Raw genomic sequence first — 24,764 nt, 5'->3', positions numbered from 1 at the left:
GTACGAGGGGAGGGCTGGTGGAAAGCTGGCCTCTAGGAAGAGGAGGGAGGAGGGGAGTGAACGAGCTAAAGAAAGATGTCGGCGGCCGGCGGAGGGGCTAGTTCCGCCGTGTCGGTGTTGGCCCCGAACGGGAGGCGAGTGACGGTCCGTGTAGGCCCAAGCACCGCGCTGATCCAGGTGGGTTTGCTGACGGACATGTCGGGGGGTGGGGCGGGGATTTGCTTTCGCTCTGATTGGCCCCGGTCTGGAAAACAGGTGAGCAGACTAGTTGTGATTGGGTCTGCGGACAGGTCGTTGCTCTCGGGACCACAGAATTTTGTTGTGGGGAAGGCAGAAAGCGTGTGGTGACCGTGTAGTTAAAGTAGAAAGCTAGGCCTTTGAAGAAGGGAAAGAGTATGTGCTATCTAGGTGAGGGTTGTGTTTTCTCACGTGCCTCTTTGGAAAGGGGGTTCCGTGGAACACTGCCTCTTCCCATGAATTCTCACCATTCTAGTTCTCATTTACGAGGAGCAGAAGGGTAGAGTCCCTGTAGTTCGCAAAGTGTATTTAGTCCCTATACTATACCAAAGTGATTTGGTGCAGGTTTGCCTTACTAAGTATAACTTGGGGAAGGGCTACCCTGAAAAATGAAGGTAGAAGTTACATTATCTATTGAGTCACAGATCAGCCAGCCACAACTTAACCTACTGCTAACTCAGTTGTATGATTACTATATGGTTCAGAGTGTTATGTGAATCCAGAAAAAATGGGATAATAAAAGCAGTTGAATTAATTGTTGCTAAGTATGGTTTGTCTAAAGCAGAAGGAACTGAAGAGAAATCTGTATAAATGATTGAATCAGAAATTGGGATATTTAAGAGCTTTGGGGCCCATTGTACTTTTTTACTATTACTTTAAAACCAGATTAAAAATGAATTTCTGTATTTGCATGAAATGCTTCCTATGGTTAATTTATTGATGTTTTACTTAATCTATTTTTCTGGGTTCTCATGATATGCTGATCCAGAGGCTAAACACAACTGGATTTGCATAGCATGAGATAAACTAAAACAGTGTGTTCATATCCAATGACTCGTAGTTTTTCTTTCAAACTTTCTTTTCAACAGTCTAATTTAGTGATGAGCTTATTTTCAGACAGTTTATAGAATTTCATAGATATACTGAAAATCCCTAATGAATCCTAATTTATAGTCTATTACACTTGACACAGAGACTAGTCATCACCTTAAGAGATTATACATCATGTTAAGTTTCAGTTTTTAAATATGATATTAAATAAGCTCAAATTCACCTATTGTATTAAATGATATCCCATGGCTTACAACTAAAGTTCTGTTCATAATATATCACAGTAAGGCAAACTAAAGCAAACCTTTTGACTTAGTGTGATGTGTGAACCTTGATAGGGTGAAATTTATTGCTGTGTTGGTATGATACATTGAGCCAAAAATCCAGTTCATGAGAATACACACTATAATGGCAAGCATAACAGATTCTGGGTTTGAATGTTTATGGTTAAAGAGTCCTATACAATGGAGAGTTTATCTTCATGTGGACATGGCTAATGCCTTTTGTGTGAGGTATGTCTTCCATTTAACATAACATAACATAATTTAAGACTTCTATAGCTATGTTTCCACTGCCCTGCTGTGGTAAAGCAATATTTTAATTTCACATTTATTTTTAGTTGCTGATATTAGTTTAATTTATTTTGTTTAAACTTATTTTTATTTTTTTCTGAACTTCTCTGGGAGGAAAAAAATATAGAAATAAATAGCTTGTTCACATTAACTCTTTTCTTACCATGCAAACAAATTTTGGTTATATACTCTTTTCATACAGACTAGTTCAGGGGTAAGCAACCTTGGCTCTTTTATGACTCGTGGACCTCAACCCCCAGAATTCCTGAGCCAGCCAAGCTGGCTCAGGAATTCTGGGGGTTGAAGTCCACGAGTCATAAAAGAGCCAAGGTTGCCTACCCCTGGACTAGTTTGACACCTCCTGCTAAGCCATTTTTTATTTAATTATGGCTTATCCAATAAGTATAAGTGACAAGACTGACAAAACAATTGTATGGTTATGTGTCATGTATGAACATAGACACTAAGCATAGTAAATTTATATCATACAGGTTATATTCCATTTCTGGTAATCAAGTTGAGTTCTGCTTCTGTTACCTACATGAACATATTCACATTGTTTTATTAGCAGTATGAAAGTAGTTTGAAAATACCTTGACAAAATTAGTGTACCAGAGGAATGCTGTGGATATAATTTACTTGGACTTTAATAAGGCATTTGATAAAGTAGACCATGACCTACTACTTGATAAGATAGAAAAATGTGGGTTAGATAGCATCACCACCAGATGGATTCGTAGCTGGCTGACTGGCCTGGCCGTACACAGTGTGTGGTCCTCAATGGAACTGCCACAAAGAAGAGGGAGTCAAGCTATCTTCCAAAGCACCTGAAGGCAGGACAAGAAGCAACGGATGGAAATTAATCAAGGAGTGAAGCAACCAAGAACTAAGGAGAAATTTCCTAACAGTTAAAACAATTAATCAGTGGAACAACCTGCCTTCAGAAGTTGTGAAAGCTCCAACACTGGGAAGTTTTTAAGAAGAGGGTTAGATTAGACAACCATTTGTCTGAAATGATATAAAGTGTCCTGCCTGAGCAGGGAGTTGGACTAGAAGACCTCCAAGGTCCCTTCCATTATTATTGATCATTGCACAGTCAGCCAGATGTTCAGACTGGATTTGGCATTTTGTCTACCTATCGAGTCCTTACCAAGGACCTGGGATAGGCAGATGTGGATGTTTGATGGTATTACAGATATCGTCGCAGGATGGAAGCAGTTCCTAGTAAGGCTGCCTTTTGCAATTGACTAATGGTGAATTTGTCAATGCCAATGGTGTTCAAGTGGTGCTCCAGTTGTTTTGGGATTGCACCCAGGGCGCCTATTACTATTGGTACTACCCTTGCTTGCTTTTGCCACAGTCTTTCTATTTCTATTTGTAGGTCTTTGTATTTTGTTATCTTCTCCAGTTCTTCCTCGTCTATTCTGCTGTCTCCAGGCACTGCCACATCCACTATCCAGACTTTTTTGTCTTTCTTATCAACAATTGTTAAGAGTGTTATGTTGCAGGTGCTTGTCTGTTTGAATTCTGAAGTCCCAGAGCAATTTAACTTTTTCATTTTCTATAACTTTCTCTATTTTATAGTCCCACCAGTTTTTGCTTACAGGCAAATGATATTTTTTGCAGATCTTCCAATGCACCATTGTTGCTACTTCATCATGCTGCTGCTTGTAGTCAGTCTGTGCAATCTTCTTGCAACAGCTTACCAAGTGGTCCACTGTTTCTTCAGCTTCTTTGCATAGGCGGCACTTACTGTCTGTTGCTGTCTTCTCAATTTTGACTTTATATGCATTTGTCCTTAAGTCTTGGTCTTGTGCAGCCAGAATTAGTCCCTCGGTCTCTTTCTTCAATTTTCCTGCTCTTAGCTATTGCCAGGTCTTGTTAATATCTGCCTTCCCAGCTATTTCTTTTAATGTATTGGCCATGTAGTGCTTTGTCTTCCCGTACCTCTATTCTATTCTTCATTTGGTCTTTCTTGTAGGCCACTTTGGTCTTTCCAGTAGTCAGTAAGCCTTCCTGATATACTAATTTCAGTGCATCTTCATCGTTGTTCTTCAGATATTCTTCCAAAGCCATTTTTTCTTCTTCAACCATCTGATGTACTTGCAACATTCCACGCGCACCTATTTGCCTTGGTAGATAAAGTCTGTCAATGTCACTGCGTGGATGAAGGGCATGATTCATTGTCATTATTTTTCTGGTCTTCCTATCCATTGCTTTTAGTTCTGCTTGAGTCCAGTCCACTATTCCAGCTGTGTACCTAATGACTGGAATTGTCCAGGTGTTGATTGCCTTTATGGTATTACCTCCATTGAGTTTGGACTTTAAGATCTTCTTCACTCTGTTGATGTATTCACCTCTAATCTTTTTCTTGACTTCAATGTGCTTGATGCTGTCAGCTTGAAGGATACCCAAGTATTTGTAGTAATCTTCCTCATCCAGACTCTTAATGTTATTTTCGTGGGGCATCTTGATTCCTTCAGTTTTCACTATTTTTCCTTGTTTGATAGTAAGTGTGGCACATTTGTCCAAGCCAAACTCCATTGCAATATCTTAGCTATATATACGGGCAGTGTTGAGCAGCGATTCTATTTCAGGTGATGTTTTTCCATACAGCTTCAGATCATCCATATAAAGTATTATTATTATTATTATTATTATTATTATTATTATTATTATGGATCATCGCACAGTCAGCCAGATGTTCAGACTGGATTTGGCATTTTGTCTACCTATCGAGTCCTTACCCAGGACCTTGGATAGGCAGATGTGGATGTTTGATGGTATTACAGATATCGTCGCAGGATGGAAGCAGTTCCTAATAAGGCCGCCTTTTGCAATTGACTAATAGCGAATTTGTCAATGCCAATGGTGTTCAAGTAGTGCTCCAGTTGTTTTGGGATTGCACCCAAGGAGTCTATGACTATTGGTACTACCCTTGCTTGCTTTTGCCACAGTCTTTCTATTTCTATTTGTAGGTCTTTGTATTTTGTTATTTTCTCCAGTTCTTTCTCTTCTATTCTGCTATCTCCAGGCACTGCCACGTCCACTATCCAGACTTTTTTGGCTTTCTTATCGACAATTGTTAAGTCTGGGGTGTTATGTTGCAGGTGCTTGTCTGTTTGAATTCTGAAGTCCCAGAGCAGTTTAATTTTATCATTTTCTATGACTTTCTCTATTTTATGATCCCACCAGTTTTTGCTTACAGGCAAATGATATTTTTTGCAGATCTTCCAATGCACCATTGTTGCTACTTTGTCATGCCGCTGCGTGTAATCAGTCTGTGCAATCTTCTTGCAACAGCTTACCAAGTGGTCCACTGTTTCTTCAGCTTCTTTGCTTAGGCGGCACTTACTGTCTTTGCTGTCTTCTCAATTTTGACTTTGTATGCATTTGTCCTTAAGGCTTGGTCTTGTGCAGCCAGAATTAGTCCCTCGGTCTCTTTCTTCAATTTTCCTGCTCTTAGCCATTGCCAGGTTTTATTATTATCTGCTTTCCCAGCTATTTTTTTCATGTATTGGCCAGGGAGTGCTTTGTCTTCCCATGCCTCTATTCTGTTCTTCATTTTGGTCTTTCTTGTAGGCCAGTTTGGTCTCTCCAGTAGTCAGTAAGCCTTCCTGATATACTAATTTCAGTGCATCTTCATCATTGTTCTTCAGATTTTCTTCCAAAGCCATTTTTTCTTCTTCAACCATCTGATGTACTTGTAGCATTCCACGCCCACCTATTTGCCTTGGTAGATAAAGTCTATCAATGTCACTGCGTGGATGAAGGGCATGCTTCATTGTCATTATTTTTCTGGTCTGCCTATCCATTGCTTTTAGTTCTGCTTGAGTCCAGTCCACTATTCCAGCTGTGTACCTAATGACTGGGATTGCCCAGGTGTTGATTGCCTTTATGGTATTTCCTCCATTGAGTTTGGACTCAATTATTATTATTACTATTACTATTATTATTATTATTATTATTATTATTATTATTATTATTATTATTACCTTTCAGATTTTTTCACTTTCAAATTCACTTTATAGGAATATGCTTTCTATCTAAATAATAATCAAATCTGATTGATTGATTGATTTTTGAGATTATATAGATGCCTATACTTACATTTAACATAATTATAACTTATAATCTTTCTGAGCTATTGCCTGCAAATTCAAGGCCATAAGCTTTCCCTTAAATTTGTCCCCACAGCTATAAGCCTATAACATATATTAGGCAGAAAAACAGGTATTTTGGTACATATTAAATACCATAGCTATTGGCTCCCAGCATAAAATACAGGTGGTCCTTGATTTATGACCAGTCACTTAGAAATCAGTCAAAGGTTTGACAGACCATCCTAGGACTACTTGCAACCCAGATTTGAAGCTCTGATGCTCTCATAGTCATATCGCATTTTGAATACTCGGCAAACAGGGCTCATGTTTACAGTCATTTTCAGCATCCTGTGGTCATGTGACCATAGTTTATGATGTTTCTGTGGTGTTTGCATAACGACTGCTACATTTGCTTTATGATTGCTGCAAAAAAGAGAATTATGTTCAAGTGGTGGCCCACGTAATGACTGTCATGACTTATGATTGTAGATCTGGGCACAATTACATTTGTAAGTTGAGGACTACTTGTATTTTGGCACTTGTTATAGCCACGATTCAATGACTATATTGTGTCTAGAACTGATATAATTGAGCGACCCCACTTTCTGTGAAAAGTGGTATCATCCATGACCAGTTAACATGATTTTAAAATCCATTTTTGTTGATTTAAGTTCTGAGGAAAAAAGCTTGTTCTTCCCTATATAGATGTGAATTTGAATTCCTACTTGACACATAAGTGACGATAAACTAAATAATCTATTTGAAATACCTTGTATATGCCAATCCAAATTAATTCTCTGTATATTTTTTTTCTTCAGGTCTTGGAAGAAGTTTGTAGAAAGCAGAATTTTGACCCTAATGAATATGATTTGAAGTAAGTCTTACTGCTTTATTTATTATATAAAAGTGACTCTGGGTGGCATATATCAATCGAATAAAACAATAGATATAAAAACAATAGATATCAAAGCATAAAAATCCACATCAAAAGCAAAATATTATAAAAAACAAATATACAAACCCTAGGCAGAGAGATAATACGAGTGCTCACCTCAGTGAGGGAGCCATCCAGCCAAGTCTCTGGTTCTGTGGGATTCCCAGGCCTGGTCATATAGTCAAGCCTTCTGGAATGTCAAAAAGGATGGGGCCAAACTATTTTTTTTTTTTGTCGGGGGGAATGTTCCTTAATGCAGGCACCACAATACAAAGAGTACATCTGGGACCCACCAAATATAGATTCCCTATCTGATGATATCCACAAGCATGCCTTCTCTTCCAGATCTAATGGGGTGGGCTGATGTAAGTAGGGAGAAATGCCCCCTCAGATAGCCCAGTCCCATGTCATGAAGGGTTTTAAATGTTAAAATCAGCACCTTGAATTGTACCCGAAAGCAGGTTAGCAACCAGTGCACAGCTTGCCATTATCTTCTTTCTATGCCATTATTTTACAGGAAAAAAATTTCTGAAAGAGTTTATAGTAGTAATTCCAAAGATACTACTTTTTTGTTATCTGATTCTGAATGAGCATGTTTTCTAGATTGAGTTTTGACTGAAGTTAACTATTCGCTAATGCAGCAAATCTATTGTACTATAATGGAAATTCATATTCCCCTCTCTTTCTATAACATGTTCAGTGCCTTAATAATTTGGGTACAGAGTTCTATATAATCTCTAAATTTAAGTTTATTGATAGCATACTAGGCAAAAGACTGCTTATTATAATTTATTAATATTAATTATTAGTTAATAAGTATCAGTATTTATTATAGTTCCCATATTGTGGTAGGTTATGTTTTTCTCATTTACCTTTAATTTTATGAGAAAGAGTAAGTGGTATATGTGTTGATTTGTGTTGATTTCCCAGTTGCAGAAAAAAATCTGGCAATAGATTGTACCTCGTTCTCCTCCTAGCTCAGTGGTTCTCAACCTTTCTAATGCCGTGACCCCATCATACAGTTCCCCATGTTGTGGTGACCCCTCAACCACTTATACATCACCGGGTGCCAGGGCCGTGGCCAAAGAAAAGGGGGAAAAAATGGTGGACAGCCTTGTTTGGCGACCCCCGTGAAATGGTCGTTCGACCCCAAATGGGGTCCCGACCCACAGGTTGAGAACCACTGTCCTAGCTGGTATTCCAGACAACTTTATTTTGGTTTCTCAGCTGATACTTCCTGAGTTGAAATCATGCTTATGTAAATTTAATTCTTTTCCCAGCCCCTTCATTTTTATAAAATGATCAGTGGGCATATACTCACACTCCAATAACTTTAATCCTTAGCTTTATTCTCAATTGTCCCTGGGCTTGGATGACATAACTGAATCCAAATCTAAAATTTGGCTTAGCATTCTTTGTAAACACACTCATTAATTGGTTCAGACATTGTACTCAGCCATGGTTTGCCTAAATATGACTTGTTAAATAAACCACAATTAGAAACATGCAGCATTAATTTATCCATAAACCTTGGTGAAAAAAATCTCAATCAGTGGCTTCGCACAATGAAATGAAACACATTATGTTATGGCTTAGTAGTGCAATACAGGTGGTCCTCGATTTATACCACAATTGGGAACAGAATTTCTGTTGCTAAGTGATGCAGTTGTAAAGTGAGATTTGACATGCTGGCATTGTTTAGTGGCACCAGCCCTTGCACTCCCCATTGTGATTATTAGCTGAGGACCCATCCCAATCCAAGCAATTCCAAGCCTGGTTCCTTCCAGTCCTGAGTCTCAGTAAGGGAAGGGACTGCCTCCAACTGCCCTCCCTGTTGCCTCCTCTTTGCCCTTTAGGTTGTCATGAACCTTGAGGGCAGCAGGCAGCCCCAGAACTGCATGGCTCTAGGGCTGCTTGTCATGTCGCAGGAAGCTGCAGCTAACTTGCACTCTGCCCTCCCCGGCTTACCTTTGCTGCCATCTTGTTCCGGTTGACGACAGGCTCGCCATGGTTCTGGGGCTGCAAAAAGTAGCCCCTGGGCTGCAGTGCAATGGTCAGCCCTAACCCAACCCAGGAGTATGACACAAAGGGGATTTTTTGGTGCATTACATCCCTGGAGCTGCAGAATGCGGCCCCCTGAGCCACAGGACAAAGCTCAGCAATGCACTGCAAAGCCTTAACCACCCCAATCCAGTGCCAGTTTCAGTCTTGTAAGGAAGTCACTGTGCATGACCTGGAAGAAAGCCTCATGTGGCCAGCAGCTGTCTTGTGAAGGGCCATGCTGAGTTTGCCTCATCAGTGGGAGCAAGAAACAGTGAAGTTCAGCTGGGGAGGTGAAGCACAGGACTACAGACATCAGAAGGGCATAGATAGGGAGGAGATAGGCAGGTGGGAGTTGAAATGCCCCTGTGGTCATAAGTGTGGGTAGGCTGTTAAGTGTCCAAATTTTGATCACATGACCATGTGGGTGCTACAAAAGCTGCAGGTACAGGCGCCCTTTGTAAGTCCATTCAGCACTGCCGTAATTTTGAGTATCCATAAGTCTGGGATTACCGGTATGTAAAGTTAGCCTTTCTGACTACCATTTTAATCATTGCTTCCCCAAACTAAGAGCTTAGCCTTCTGCTGTGATTATTGATAACAATCTCTTTTATATGAGAAATAATATATTGAAAAAAACATTGATGGAGCTTCGGTGTAAAAACTTATTAATAGGAATGTTATGTTTTGCAGATTTCAGAGGACAGTGCTGGATCTTTCTCTGCAGTGGAGATTTGCCAACCTACCCAACAATGCCAAATTGGAGATGGTGCCAATCTCTCGTCATAGAGTAGGGATTGAAAATACAGTATGTACTTTTCACTTTATGATGACTTTATTTTTATTTATTATCAAAATCTTTAGATTTGTAGATTTTTCTTAGACGACAATATGTTCCCCCCCATATATATATATATATATACACACACACACACACACACACACACACACACACACACAGTTCTTTTTTTTGTAAAAAAAAAAAAAGGTGCCAGAACTTACACACGTCATACAGCCCACTTTGCCTACCCTACAAGGTTTATCTTTGTAGTTGAAAAAAAAAACTCTTCAATTTTTAGTGTATCTAAAAGACTAGGATTTTGTTCAAGGCAGCTCTGGAAAATCCGTCAAAAAAGGTGCCAGAACTCTGTTCTGAGATAAGATATATATCCTTCCTGGTTTCTGCTGACAGGAATAAGGGGGAACCTGTGGCTCAAAAGGGTAATACAGCTGCCTAACATGTAAACTACTCAGGTTCGAATCCCTGAAGGGTGTGACTAGCTGATGAGGGCTAATTAGCCTGAAATAGCTATACTAGTCTCCCACTAACTGTTTGCCAGCCACAAAATTTTGAATTTATAGTGTTTACAGTATGTGAGGTCTGCCTGCAGAACAGACTGATTTATATTTGGTAGACCAGGTATATATATATATATATAACGTTATTAAAGACATATATGTATGTATGTATGTATGTCTTTAATAACATTAAAAACAAGAATCCTGGGTATACACATATCGTGCAGTAATAAAAGTATCTGAATACCAGGATAAAAACCTTAAACCAAAGCTGTTTAATCTACAAAAAGTACTAAGCTTTCGTCGGCCAAACTACCGACATCATCAGAGTGTAAAAACGCCAGATCCGGGAGTTAGTTTATATAACTGGCCGCCTCTGCACTCTAACTCTTGAATGGGTCATTGGTCCACTCAAACGGGCTGTGCTTGTCAATGCATCCGTAGCTTCCAAGGTTGCTCCCCTGCCCCCAGTCATTGTTATTCCCCTGGCATGTGTGCGAGCGCCCAGGGGGCGGCTGTCAGGTTGGTCCTGCTCTTCTCCCACCCCACTTACCATGGGCTGTCCCCGTGTCTTCATCACCAAACTGTCTATCCTACGCGTGTCAGATGTCATTCTCACATTTGCTAGTCCTGTTACTCCCCTTGTGCATGTACCAGCACCTGGGGAGTAAATATATATACACATGCATATATATGCATATACATGCATATAAATTATTTAAATTAACTGTAATGCCTCTTAAAAGACTGTATAAAAGCATCCTTTAATCTCTACAGAATATACTGATTTATTTTTCATTTTTAGTTCCCTTCCCTGTTATTAATACAGTTTAGTGTATTAAATTGTATTAATACATTAATACGGGGAAGGAGAAAAAAAAGAATGGGGATAACATGGCAACAGCAGAATTCCAGTTTTTAAAGTAACGTTCTACTATAGTTCAAGTATAGTCATGTTTTTATACTACCTGGAAACAAACATGTGCTGTTTCTGCCAGTAGGTGGTATTAACAAATCTGGCTGTTTGCATTGTAGTTTGCTTATGTGGAAATTAGAAAATCTGATTCTTGTGTTAATAAGCCAGAGTTTGAAATCATACTTTGCCTTGGCTTAAAACTTTGATTTATCTGTGAAGGAGCAAGTTAGCACTCTTGATTATCATTTCTAAAAAATGAATGGGTCTGTCCTGACTTATTAATGAGAGAAGCCAGTCAAGGAAGCATGTGCTGCTGTTATATGTGAATGTCACTGTGTTTCTCAATGTATTCTTAAAATCTGGGAGCCTGAATCTTCAAGTAGGCTGCTTTTTATGTATGGCTAAGTTAAATATTCCTTGCTGCCATTTTGTATATAAGAGGATTTTGGATTTCCAAGCCTTCAATGTGAAATCATTATGAACATTGTTAGGAGTAAAAGCCAATCAATGGCACATGATCAGATTTGTGGTACATAGTTTACGTTTACTATTGAAATTAGATATTTCTGATGAGTGAATTATAAAATATTCCTTGATTTATTTTCTGTCAGACAGATGTAAATAGAAAACAGCATAACATCACGATATGACTGTTATATCTTTTTATATCTAGAAGTGGGTAGATTTAATCATAAGCTTCTATCTTGAAAGAACTATAACTGATCTTATTATTGAATATTTATTTAAAATATTGTGTATATTTGTTTTTGTTTCTAAATTTAATAGAATTATTTTTAAAAAAAATAGTAAAAGAAGTTTATTTTAAATCTCGCTTTTGGAAATCACATACTTTTTTACACTCCAGTTGTGCTTTGCGGTGATAACCCAGCAGCTTTGATTAAGGTAAATAGTGTGTTGAGTTCAAATGTCAGCATATAAAATAAGGTTGGAGGACTACAAATTCCACGCCACATCTTGTTTTCTTTCCTTGGAGAAACTCCTCCCAGTATCCTAAAAATGCTCCATCAGACAAGAGAACTGAAAACTGGGTGAAAACACTAACTGTAAGCAGTTTGTTCCTCAAAGTTCACACCATAGCTCAGCCAATTTAGTTGTATCCATGACCTTAATAAGGGAAGAAACAGGGAAGTTTGTTTCCATATGCACACTTACTTTGGAACCATCTCAATATTGTTAATGTCATCCATAATAGCTTTGAATAAATTGAAAGATTTCCAATATGTTTATTTCATCTGGCATTTTTGTGGATGCTGGTTGGCTAAAATAGAAGACTGCACATTGTTCTTGGAATAAGCTCTTTGAATATAGTAGATGTAAATTCAAGATAAACTGGATTATGCTGTCTCTAATGATTCCTCCTTAATATCTATATAAAATTGCTGGGTGAGGTCATTTGATGATAAGGATATAGTATCAGTATGCTGATTATACCCAGTTACACAATTCTACCCTGGCTGGGTAGGAGATGCTGTTGCAGTGCTGACCCAGTGCCTGGAGGATGTGGGAGTCTAGACAGGGAGGAACTGGCTGCAACTCAACCCAAGCAAGACCTAATGACTTTGCATTTATGAAGTCCCCAGGGTCTGGTGTGTTATAGCACTTAGACCGTGGTTCCCAACCTTTTTAATGCCGCGACCCCCAACCGGTCGTAAGTCGAGGACTACTCAACTGGTCGTAAGTCGAGGACTACTCAACTGGTGCAGCACCGTTTGCAGAATGGGACTTTTGGCGGGCTCAGCAGGGCAGAGACAGCCTGGACAATTCCTATTGGCTTTTGAAAGAGGGTCTATTCTATTGGCTTTCAAAAGCCAATAGAATAAAAGGGAGTAGCACAGCTAAGGAAAAGGGGAAAAAAATGGCGGACTGCGTTATTTGGCGACCCCCAGGAAATGGTCGTTCGACCCCAAATGGGGTCCCGACCCACAGGTTGAGAACCACTGGCTTAGACTTATATACCATTTTGTAGTGGTTTACAGCATTCTCTAATCCCGGGATGTCAAACTCAATTTGATTGAGGGCCGCATCAGCATTGCGGGTGCCCTTGGGTGTGTGTGTGTGGCTGAGATGTGCGTGGCCTACTAGGTGGGCGTGGCCAGTTTTGCAAGGGGACCTCTGGAAATTGCGCAGCCTCCAGAATTTATGAAAATCGCATGAAAACATGCTCCATTTTTACATAATTTTTCAATTTTTCTGCAAAGCCTTTCTATCCCAGAGGGGATGGGGGAACTGGCACTCTTATGTCAGAGAAAGGAAACTCCCCAAGTTTTGTTTCTTCAGTGCATCGTGCCAGTTTCCCTTCCTACTCTGGGCCAGAAAGTCTTTTTAACTTTCTAGAGCACAGCAGGGAAAGAGAGCTAGCACTGGAGCCAGAAAAAGAAAGCTCAGACCATTGGGATCTCGACTTCCTTTCTCCATCCCAGTGCACCAGTTCTTTTCACAGAAGGAGCTGCCTTCCCTCTTTCGGCAGGCGGCTGTTTCTGTTTCACTTACAATGGTAAGTCGAGGACAGTCTATAGAACAGTGTTTCTCAACCTTGACAATTTTAAGGCATGTGGACTTCAACTCCCAGAATTCCACAGCCAGCAATGCTGGCTGTGGAATTCTGGGAGTTGAAGTCCACATGCCTTAAAATTGTCAAGGTTGAGAAACACTGCTATAGAACATACAGTGCAAGAATTGACAAACAGAAGATTGACAGAGAGTATTATGTATATTAGTTGGTAGTCAGAATATACAATGATCTCTTTTCGTAAGTGCCTAAAGACGTGACTGTGTCAGTCGTCTTGGGGCCCCAGTGGGGAACGGCACAATGAGGGTGGTTGATTGAGTAATAACAGATCCCACCTCCCTCCCCCCTGACTTTTGAATTAGTTGTAAGACAGCGAAAGTTGAGAGTCCTGTATTGACAATGGACATTCACAGTTGGAAAGGTCAGACAATAATTTACCCACTTATCAGTGTTGTTTTCCCATCTTCTGTAAACTTAGAAATTAATTGACATATTTTTCTATTTTCTGGATTAAGTTTTAAAATATAGTTTGGAATTTCTGTGAAGATTTTAGTTGCCTAAATGTGTATTTGTGACATTCTTGGCTTTGAACGTTTGCCTAAAAACTGATGTAATTGGCAGAGTAGGTTTCTGGGCAAGCATCTGGTGGTCTAGTGATGTCAGCTGTCAACACTTTTATAGAGCCAACAATAATCTGAAAGCTGTTCTTGGGCAGGGAAGGCATTGGGCTAACCTTATTAGTGAAGGATGCAAGCACTTTAGTCCTTCTGAGTGGTGACTGATGTGATGCTCTTGTTTCCCATGAGCTTCGGATTGCTTCTAGCAGGTCACTTTCTTAGCTATCCTATAAGAATGACATCAAAAACATCCTGCCAGCAAAAACATGGTGTATATGAAATTTTATGGCAACTAGGGTTTACTTTGAAAATTCTTGTCAACATTTTAGAAAGATTTAGTTGTGTCTGTCTTTTTCTTCAGATCCTTGAGTTATTTCAGTAATGAATGTTATTTGTGGAATAATATCCAATTATGGTGGCTCTGTACTCTTGTTCTTTAGATTTATTTGATGTTTTAAATATTTTTTAAAAAAATACCAAACTGACTCGGAATCAAAACCCAGGATGCAAATTTACAGTGATATTCTCCCTGTGTAGGAATTGCTACTTGTTTCTCAACATTTGTAAGGGTCTTCTGGCAACCTATACCTATTTTGTAGCTCAGAATTTCTGACTTAATTTATTAGCATCAAGGTGGGTCCTCTGTTTGTTGCTGCGTTGAGCTATATAATTCATCAACCTCATCTTGCAAAGCCAATGGTAAGGAATGCTTGGAGTTGTTATTCAGTAACCTAGAGAACCACAGATTTTCAGCTGTAACATAGATGATATTAAAAAAGGAAAATGTTATATTCTCTGCATTTTTTTTGTTGAAACAGAACATCAGTATATTATTTTCCATACTACTATACTTTAATATGACTTACAGCATTTTACTAATAACAATAACAGAATAAAATAGAGCTAGAGTAATAAGTAAAATAATCTAGCAATATGTCTTCCATAGATGTCTCACTCTCAGTTGTGGCAACCAGGGCCCAAATGCTGTGTTGAAGAAAAAAACTCTATAGCCTTTTCTGAATAACTTCTATTTGCACAAATTAACAATCTAAAGAACAACTGATTTGTATTCTAGAGGAATCCCAGCCAAACTGGAATAAGTAGAACTTTCCTGGAATGAATATATGGATGGTTCTCTTTGAAGGAGCTAGACCCATAGCAACTAAGGCCAGTTGGATTCTAACAGCATTGTGGTTGATTGTCACAGTGTGACAGGATTCTTTTTAAACTGGAGTTATAGTTTGTTCTTCATTGGTAGCAATTGACACAGAAAACAAGACACTGCAGAGTTTTATACTTTTAACTATAAACAATGGCTTATATTTTACAGCAGATATTTACAACGCAATACTTGTGTTTATCCAATACATGGTTTCCTGCTGTCTCCCTCTATCCCCTCCTCTGGACACATACACACACACACACACACACACACACACACACACACACACGAGGAAGGGAGGGAGGGAGGGAGGAAGGGAAGGAAGGAAGGAAGGAAGGAAGGAAGGAAGGAAGGAAGGAAGGAAGGAAGGAAGGAAGGCAGGAAGGCAGGCAGGCAGGCTGGCAGGCAGGCAGGCAGGCAGGCAGGCAGGCAGGAGAGGGAGGAACTGGAATTTACTGTAATGTGTTGGAAGTGCTTGACTTTTTCCAGACAAATACCTACTGTTTCCCCATTGGGGAAAGAACCTCTCTCAGGATCTTGGGTGAGAAGGAACCAGCCAGGTCCCTTCTTTACAGTCTTAGGTGGAGCTCTGGGTCTTTCCTTCTTCCAGGGAAGCCACCAATGGACTTTTCTTCTCCCTCTCCTCCCAGTTGATCCTTTTGTGCTATTGCAGTCTTTGAAATGTGTTCTGAATTAAGACAATTAGCATGGCTTTTTGAAGATCCTAAAGCATTTATTATATTTTATCTATTTTTATTCATTCAATTTTATTTTATTATTTCTGGTTTTAATTTTAGTTGTAAACCTCTGTAATTGGCAGATAACAGATTTAATTAATAAAATAAATGTACCTGTTTGCAACAAGAAATACTCCTTTGTCCAGAATCGATTTGAGAAAAACCAATATGGCTCTTTGTTTAGCTCTCTACAAGAATTTTTTTTTTGTCATGAATTTGGACAGAGATACAAATGGGTGATATGCTTGGGAAAAAGAACCTACAGTACAAGTATGTTTAGAGCATGTTAACCAAGTATTTCAATTCCCAAAGAAGCAGATCTCAAGTTATACTTGGTTGAGATGCTCAGATATAAAATTCATTAGGCAGTGGTGCCATTTGTAATATCCTGTGTGATATTTGTTATAGAGGGTTATAAGCTTATTGTGTTACGCAGAGCCCAAGCGGCTCTTTTGGATCCCTTTAATCTACATACTGGACTTCAAATTTGTTATATGCAAGTACAGTAGTACTTGAGTTAAAAAAAATATGGTAAGCTTGGCACCTTACTAAAATAGTTTATGTGGGTTAAAAATGACACTATGTGCTGAGTGAAGCTTATAGTTATAACTTAGTTTGACATTAGGTAAAGAAAATAAACCTTTAGAAAATGAAGTTAAGTTCAGATAAGATTTAAGATCTAATGAAAACAATACGATGGAAGAATCTCTACAGTTTCATTCTCAAAATGATTATTATGAACATATACCAAGCTTGCCACTTTAGGATGATTCCCTGGAATAATTCTAAATAAAAAAAATTAAGGTTGAAATACATAAAATAACCCTGAAATTATGCAAAGAAATGAACTTATTTCTCAGTTATAATAAGTTTGTCCCTATGAAAATTGTTCACTAATAAGGCATCAAGCTTGGCTATTGTGGAACAAATAGGTCATGGAATAAAATAATTCTCCTGCTGACACTTCCAGACATACTGGATGAGTAAAAATATTACCTTTCAAGTGAAATTTGAAATGAATTATTCTACAGTGGACTTTGTGGACTTTTTATATTTATAACTCTGTTAAGGCAATAATAAAAATAAAACTTAATCCGTGCTGTCAGCTATTTGTTTTAGAAATGTTGTTTATAAGTGTTAAGTACCACAAATACCTGCTGCTCTAAAGCATTAGTTGAAACCAAGGACAGGGGCCAGATTTCTGTTAGCCAGATGTGATCTTGAACAAGTTTCATGAGCTGCTTTACTAATAGATGAGTATGCGTATATCTTCGATACACATATATTTTGTCTCCTAGATTCGGATTGCACTGCAATTGGATGATGGTTCTAGACTCCAGGACACATTTAGCTCCAGTCAGACCTTGTGTGATATTCTTCATCATTTTGCACAGACCAGGTGAGTGTAAGAATAAGAATCAAAGAAGAAACATGAACATGCAATATTTGAAAACAAATGTTATGGGCAACTAAGATGTTGTAGAATGAGTATCTGCTGTTACTTCACTAAAATCTATCTTAAAATACAGTCTAGGAATATAGTTAGTTTTGCTCATAATCCTGCATTTATTGAACAGATCTGTAGTAATGGCCACTACTTTGGATAGAATTTGATCATACTGTGATAAGAATATGCAATAGGATAGTCATGAAGCATTAATTCATTTACATTTAAGATGATCAAAATAATGTTCTCTTTAAAGAAATTGGTTGGTTTCACTATTTAAAACAAATGATTTAGCTAAGGATATGGAAAGCTATTGTAAACTTTATTTGAATTATTTTCTCAAAATCCATTTGGAAAGAACATTATAATGCATTAGTTGTACCAATAAAGGATCCTTCATCATTTTTTTCTGAATCTATAGACAAGCAGTAAAAAGGAAAAACAAATCTGGCTGAAACTATATAATAAACTAGACATGTCACTCATTAGATCATCATTTCAGTTATAATTTCCTTACCTAAACAGAAACAGAATGACCACAGGCAGGCAAAAAATCATTAGGACTGAGAATTCCCCTTTACCCTACACATTTCTCTCTTCCCCTTTTATCCCCTTATTTTCCCATTATCTTCATTTTTCTTTATATTTCTTTATTTTATATTTTGATGAATTAATAAAATATTTGAACTGGCACATGGCTAGGAGAGAGGGACTGGCTCAGTGTCACTCACCTGACTTTCTTGCCTAAGATAGGTAAAATGCATACAAATTGATATTATTATATACCTTGGACCTTTTAATTTGTTGATTCTTCTTCCATATTATGATATTCTAATCAATTATAATTACATTAAAGTAGAAGTGAGAATGGTTTCCAACTTCCTGTCATCTTCCCCATTGAGTTTCTTTGTAGGAAGCTGGCAGGGAGCATTGGAAATCTTCCTTCTTTCCTTCCTTTGATTGTGGAAAACTGTCAGGGAGCTTGGGAAATCACAATTAAGTTTGCATTTCCTATTGACTTGGTGACTTGGAAATGATAATCACCTGACTGTGACTGATCACAGTGGCCTAGCAGCATTGAAGTGGCCATAAATTTGCTGAATTTCAATCCCAAAGAGTCATGAGTCCTGCATTTTGAATGCATCCTGTAAGTTAGCCAATTTGAGATATATTGATTCAGAAATTGTTGCCCTATGATGTATCTTTTCGCTCAATTGAAGATTACAAACAGACACAACATTTTCAGGGGTATATAAAAGACACAAATCCATGCATTGATAGTTCAGTTGTCTTGTTGTGGTTTTGACGTTGCGGCGGAACGGGCGCAGGAAGATGGGGCTCCATCTTTCACGTTTGATTTTGCCCCACTGGGGACCCTGGAAAGGGTTGAAAGTCACCCCGTAGAGGCGACGAGCAAGGATGGGAACCTCATTAATCACGGGAGAGCAGCGGCCCTTCAGTTCGATCCGAGGAAGTCTTCGAAACTGGTGGGGGAAAGACTGGCTATATTCGTGTAGCCCAGTGGTTCTCAACCTGTGGGTCAGGACCCCATTTGGGGTCGAATGACCATTTCACGGGGGTCGCCAAACAAGGCTTTCTGCCATTTTTTCCCCCTTTTCTTTGGCCACGCCCCTGGCACCCGGTGATGTATAAGTGGTTGGGGGTCACCACAACATGGGGAACTATATTATGGGGTCGCGGCATTAGAAAGATTGAGAACCACTGGTGTAGCCAATCAGAAGCTGCTGACAACCGAAGAAAATAAGCACCAACAAGCAACTTTTCAGCAACGTGGTTGAAACTGGATGAGACTCTATTCTCTCTTTATGATTCTAAGACTTTTTCCTGGAAAAAATTTCCCAAAGCACCCTCCCCAATGAGAGAGGGAAGGGGAATTTCCACCCCATTCCCTCAGGAAAAGAAAAGTGGCAAATTAATTGCTTGGGGGGAAAATAGAGAAAATTACAAGTTTAACTTAGAATTAATACACATATATGGCTTTGAAATGTGGGGATTAAAATTACTTTTGAGACTTTTTTTAAAAAAAAGACTTGAAAAGCTGGTAATATAAATTTGGATTTAAAAAGCTGGAAAATGGCATTAATGACATCTAGTGGCGAATTACGGCACTACAGTTTGTTATGCTCAAAGGAAACTTGGCTTGAAGCCCAATTTCAGATAAGATTCTTGCTGTCCTTGGAAACTTTCACTTTTGAACACTGCAGCTGGGTAAAGGGGGAAAAAAACCCAAAACTCTTGGACTGCTTATCAGTGTGGCAGAGACGATGAACTACTTTGAAACCGGCTTGCCCGAACTATGAATATAAATATTAACTGACTTTAAGAGCTGTGCTGTAGAACTATTTTCCTGCAGGAAAAACACATATCATTGCTTGAGATGATGGAATATTTTAGATTATAAATCTTTGATTGATGAACAATTTTTACTATAAAAATCACCTACAAAAAATAGAATGGATGTCCCAAGCTCAGCTGTAAATGGTAAAAAAACATTCCTAACACTTGTCCCAAAGTCTTCAGTTTGATAGACCAGCAAGAAAATATGGATGAAGATCAGAAAGAAATTCCATGTTGAAATCAATACAAGAGACTATTGCTTTAGCTCGTGATGGGACTAAAAATAACACAAAGGAGATAAAAGAACAATTTCTAATCTAAATTTACAAACCCAGAAAATGACTACAAAGAAGGAACTAGCCACCCAGAAAATAGAAGAAAACTAGAGGAAGCAGCTCTAAAGATGGAGGACCTAAAGGAAGGAGCTAACAGACAGACTTAGACAATTGAAGAACTAGAAGAGGTAGTAATAATATCGGAAATGGAAAAGACATCTTACCAATAAAGATTTCAGAATACATTTGAGGAAAAAGAAGAAAAACTGGTTGAATGGAAGATAGAACTGTTAGGAGAATTGTGGGGAATTGGAGAAGGAGGGAGGCTGTTTAATGAAAATCAATGGGCTGAGGGTTCTTCCAAAAATATTTTAAACAAATGGTCTTTTTTATTCCAAACAATATACACAAAAACAGAGGAAGAATTACTTGATGATTCAAGTGCATTGACTTGGAAAGTTAGTTGGCAAAGGAAGAAAGCTTAGAGGTTTTGACCCATTAAATGGGATATTATACTATTAATTAGATGTTTGAATACTGTAGAGAATAGATAATTGCTAGAAATAGAAGTATTATTATAACTAGAAAGATAAGATTTGTAATTAGAATATTAGATTTTGGTATGAAATAGTTTGAATAAGGGAAGCTTTTGATTACCCAAATATAACTTACTTTGAAATTATAAACAATAGAGACATTTTGAACACTGATGGGAAATTATTATTTTTAAAAAAAGTGAAAACAGGATACTGATTGAACATATGGATGTTTACTGCAAATGCAATTAAGATATGTTTTGGTTAGAAAAGATATCTTAAACTGACATTATTGATATTATTAGAAAAATGTAACAAAGATATTGATATTTAATTGTATATTTACTAATAACAATAAGAATTGTATTTGCCTAGTGTGAGAAAACAGGTATTACCGGAAGAAGAAAGGAAACATTTGATGGTGTAACATTGGATCTAGACTGAAGAAGTTAACATAGACCACTGAATTAGCAATGGACCCAGACAACACATTGTTTATTAAGTATTTAACTGTAAAACTAGAAAATTAATAAAATATTTGTAATAACAGTTGTCTCGTTGTGTGTTAGAAAATACTGTATACAAAATACAGTGTGGTCCTGAGACTTCATTGATTTCCTGTCACAGTTTATTATAATAGTAATTAATAATAATAATAATAATAATAATAATAATAATAATAATAATAGTAGTAGTAGTAGTAATAATAAAAAATAGTAGTAGTAGTAAAGTTGGAAGGGACCTTGGAGGTCATCAAGGCCAACCCCCTGCTCAGGCAGGAAACCCTATACCATTTCGGACAAATGGCTGTCCAGTCTCTTCTTAAAAACCTCCAGTGTTGGAGCATTCACCGCTCCTGGAGGCAGGTTGTTCCACTGGTTAATTGTTCTAACTGTCAGGAAGTTTCTCCTTAGTTCTAGGTTGCTTCTCTCCTTGCTTAGTTTCCACCTGTTGTTTCTTGTCCTGCCTTCAGGTGCTTTGGAAAATAGCTTGACTCCCTCTTCTTTGTCGCAGCCCTTGAGATATTGGAACACTGCTATCATGTCCCCCCTCGTCCTTCTCTTCGTTAAACTAGACATACTCAATTCCAGCAGCCGTTCCTTATATGCTTTATCCTCCAGTCCCCTAATCATCTTTGTTGCTCTTCTCTGTACTCTTTCTAGAGTCTCAACATCTTTTTTACATTGTGATGACCAAAACTGGATGCAGTATTCCAAGTGTGGCCTTACCAAGGCATTGTAAAGTGGTATTAATACTTCACGTGATCTTGATTCTATCCCTCTGTTAATGCAGCCTAGTACTGTGTTGGCCTTTTTGGCAGCTGCAGCACACTGCTGGCTCATATTTAGGTGATTGTCCACTAGGACTCCGAGGTCCCTCTCACAGTTACTACTATTGAGCAAGGTACCCCCTATACTATAGCTGTGCATTTGGTTTTTCTTGCCTAAATGTAGAACCTTGCTTTTTTCACCATTGAATGGCAAATGTTATTCAATATTATTGTAATATTATTGTTTCATGCCTATGAAAGTTTCTCTCACTGTTATATTTCTCTGCCTGGGAATATTTATATAGTCTTCAAAATTTTTAAACTGAAGCAGTTGGTATGTATTTCTTCCCCTTGATTCTTTTGGTCACAAAAGTATAATTGGATGATGCATGAAATGACTGGTAAGAGCAGAAAAACCACTAAACAAAACAATCACCCTACTTTTCTGCCATTCTCCTCAATTTTAGTTTTCATGCTTCACTAGTTTACTTTTTCTCTTTAGTGTTAAACATCTCTGCTTATTGTATACTAATAATATACTAATATGTATATATTATGTACAACTTTCTAGGTTCTGATATACTGTAATCAAAAGGGGACATGAACAGTTGTTCTGGAATTGAGGATATTTTCTCTTGCCTGTTGGAAAAGATTCTAGAGTTATTGACTGGGCATTTCCAAGCATTTGAGGTGTTATTTTTTTAAAGAAAGGCTTGATTGTTGCCCTCTTGTGTCTTTTAAGGTGTTTTTTATAATAGGATTCGCCTATGCTTCATATATTCTCTGAATTATGAAGCTTCTGTGATGGTTTGCCTCCCTCTTGCTGCAGCCTACATTTAGTGTTCTTTCTGTCTGAAGTGGATTCAAGAGTGCTTAAAAACAAATGTCAAACTAATCTGTACTTCACAGATGATTTGTTACTTAACTTTGTTTTTTGTGGCTTAGAAGGCTGAACTTCTTAAATTGTAAACAATTGTTGCAAATTATATTGAAGCATCTTTCCCTCTTCCCCCAAAACCACTTCTTAGCGGGCTTGCCTAATACTTAGAGAAGGACCATCACTGATGTGCATTTTTTGTCCCTCTTTGTTCGTTCTTTAATTTTGTGTGTGTGTGTGTGGGCGTGTGTGTGCTTCAATGGATCTTCTAGGTTCTCTTCTTTAAAACACATTTACTATTCACCCATGTGTTATATTATAGAACTGTTTTATTGGTAGTTATTTCTTTCAGAATAGGAACTGTTCCAGAAATATCTCAGAAAGTCATTGACTCACTGTCAGAGTAGAACTTCCAAAGCTGGGATGATAGGACCATCAAGAAAGAGTGGATGAGCCAATTTGAACACTCGCATGAATAACAACAAACAGATGACTGTTATTTCTTTGCCAACCTTTGATTTACAAATTTTTGTACTTTTCCCCTGACACATTCCAGATACAATTTCACAAATAATATTGTTTATGTCTAGTGAGTTGTGATTACATAGAGAATCTAATTTCAAATATATCCAAAAGATGTCACTTATCTCTCTGTCCATGTGTTGGTTCATATTTAATATGCGCACTAACAAACCATTCTGTAGAGCTTCCTTAGTAGAGGTTTTATCTTTTTATCATTTTAACATTTAAATTTAGTCTCCACCATCTTTAAACTGATCTGATAAATCACCTATTGTTTATCTAGCTCACATTTCCTATTCAGTGAACTTCAGCTGCATTTTACAAATTCTGTATTAATCCCTTATATAAATTAGTGTCTTGTATGGAATCAGTTCCTTGCTTGAAAACAGTTTCAGACTATAAGAAGTTCCCCTTTCACAATTACATAATGCAGAATGCAATATGTTTATGTAGATGAGATTTTCTCTCCTCTCTCTACTGTTTTGCTTCACATCCATTCCGAAAAAGATTTCTGAAGGGCTGATAAAACATAACTATGCTAATGGTCCACATCATCCAGTGTTATCTGCTAATACATAGTGATACCGGTGGGAAACAACTGGGCATCATAATAATTTTCTCCTAATTCTGTTACTCAGCAACTGATATTTAGCTAGATATTGCCTCTACTACTGAAGGTCATATATAACTATCTTAATTAGAAGTTGTGAAATAAGAATTGTCTACCTTGAATTTGCCCAATCCCTTTAAGTAATGCAAGTTAGCAATCCTCTCAACAACATATGTTAGTGTTTTCCATCATTTAACCATGCTCTTTGTAAAGATCATCCAAAAATTTAGCTGCCATTTAGTTTCATTGGAAAAGTGTGGATTAAAGAAAAGGACCTCCTAATTCAAACCCCCAAAGCATTATAACTTTCTTCATAGGGAAATTGTTTCAGCTCCGTAATCATCCTGCTCCATAATCATTTTAGGCTGAGCTTGATTTTTCTGCTCAGTTTCAACTGTATATTACCAAGTTCTTGGTTATGTAATGCAGGTAGACCTGACTTATGACAACAACTTAGTCCAAAATTACTGTTGTTAAACAAGACAGTTGTTAAGTGAGTTTTGCCCCATTTTATGAACTCTTTTTGCCACAGTTGTTAAGTGTATCACGGCAGTTGTTAAGTTAATAACATAGTTAAGTGAATCTGGCTTCCCCACTGACATTGCTTGTCAAAAGATTGGAAAAGGTGATCATATGATCCCTGGACACTACAGAGAAGAGCAACAAAGATGATTAGGGGACTGGAGGCTAAAACATATAAGAAACGGTTGCTGGAATTGGGTATGTCTAGTTTAATGAAGAAAAGGATGAGGGGGGACATGATAGTAGTGTTCCAATATCTCAGGGGCTGCCACAAAGAAGAGGGAGTCAAGCTATTCTCCAAAGTGCCTGAAGGCAGGACAAGAAGCAACAGGTGGAAACTAACTGAAGAGAGAAGCAACCTAGAACTAA

General features: G+C 37.9%; 1 protein-coding gene across 3 annotated transcripts in view; it reads left to right on the top strand.

Annotated features, from left to right (window-relative positions):
• Nucleotides 1–24,764, top strand: part of ASPSCR1 (ASPSCR1 tether for SLC2A4, UBX domain containing) — a 94,175-nt gene that overhangs the window by 142 nt on the left and 69,269 nt on the right. For 2 of the 3 annotated variants that reach the window (XR_005556848.1, XM_039344479.1), the window contains exons 1-4: nucleotides 3–177; nucleotides 6,562–6,617; nucleotides 9,411–9,525; nucleotides 17,277–17,377. Coding sequence is in view for 2 of the 3 variants with exons in the window: in XM_039344479.1 (XP_039200413.1) it covers nucleotides 76–177; nucleotides 6,562–6,617; nucleotides 9,411–9,525; nucleotides 17,277–17,377 (374 nt within the window). In the remaining variant the exon portion in view is untranslated. Of the gene's footprint in view, nucleotides 1–2; nucleotides 178–6,561; nucleotides 6,618–9,410; nucleotides 9,526–17,276; nucleotides 17,378–24,764 lie in introns of those variants that run through there. The other variant, XM_039344487.1, reaches the window with a different exon arrangement.

The sequence above is a fragment of the Crotalus tigris genome, unplaced genomic scaffold (assembly GCF_016545835.1).
Source record: "Crotalus tigris isolate CLP2741 ecotype Arizona unplaced genomic scaffold, ASM1654583v1 scf7180000017551.9496454, whole genome shotgun sequence".
Lineage (NCBI taxonomy): Eukaryota > Metazoa > Chordata > Lepidosauria > Squamata > Viperidae > Crotalus > Crotalus tigris.
This window is presented reverse-complemented; position numbering and strand designations above follow the sequence as displayed.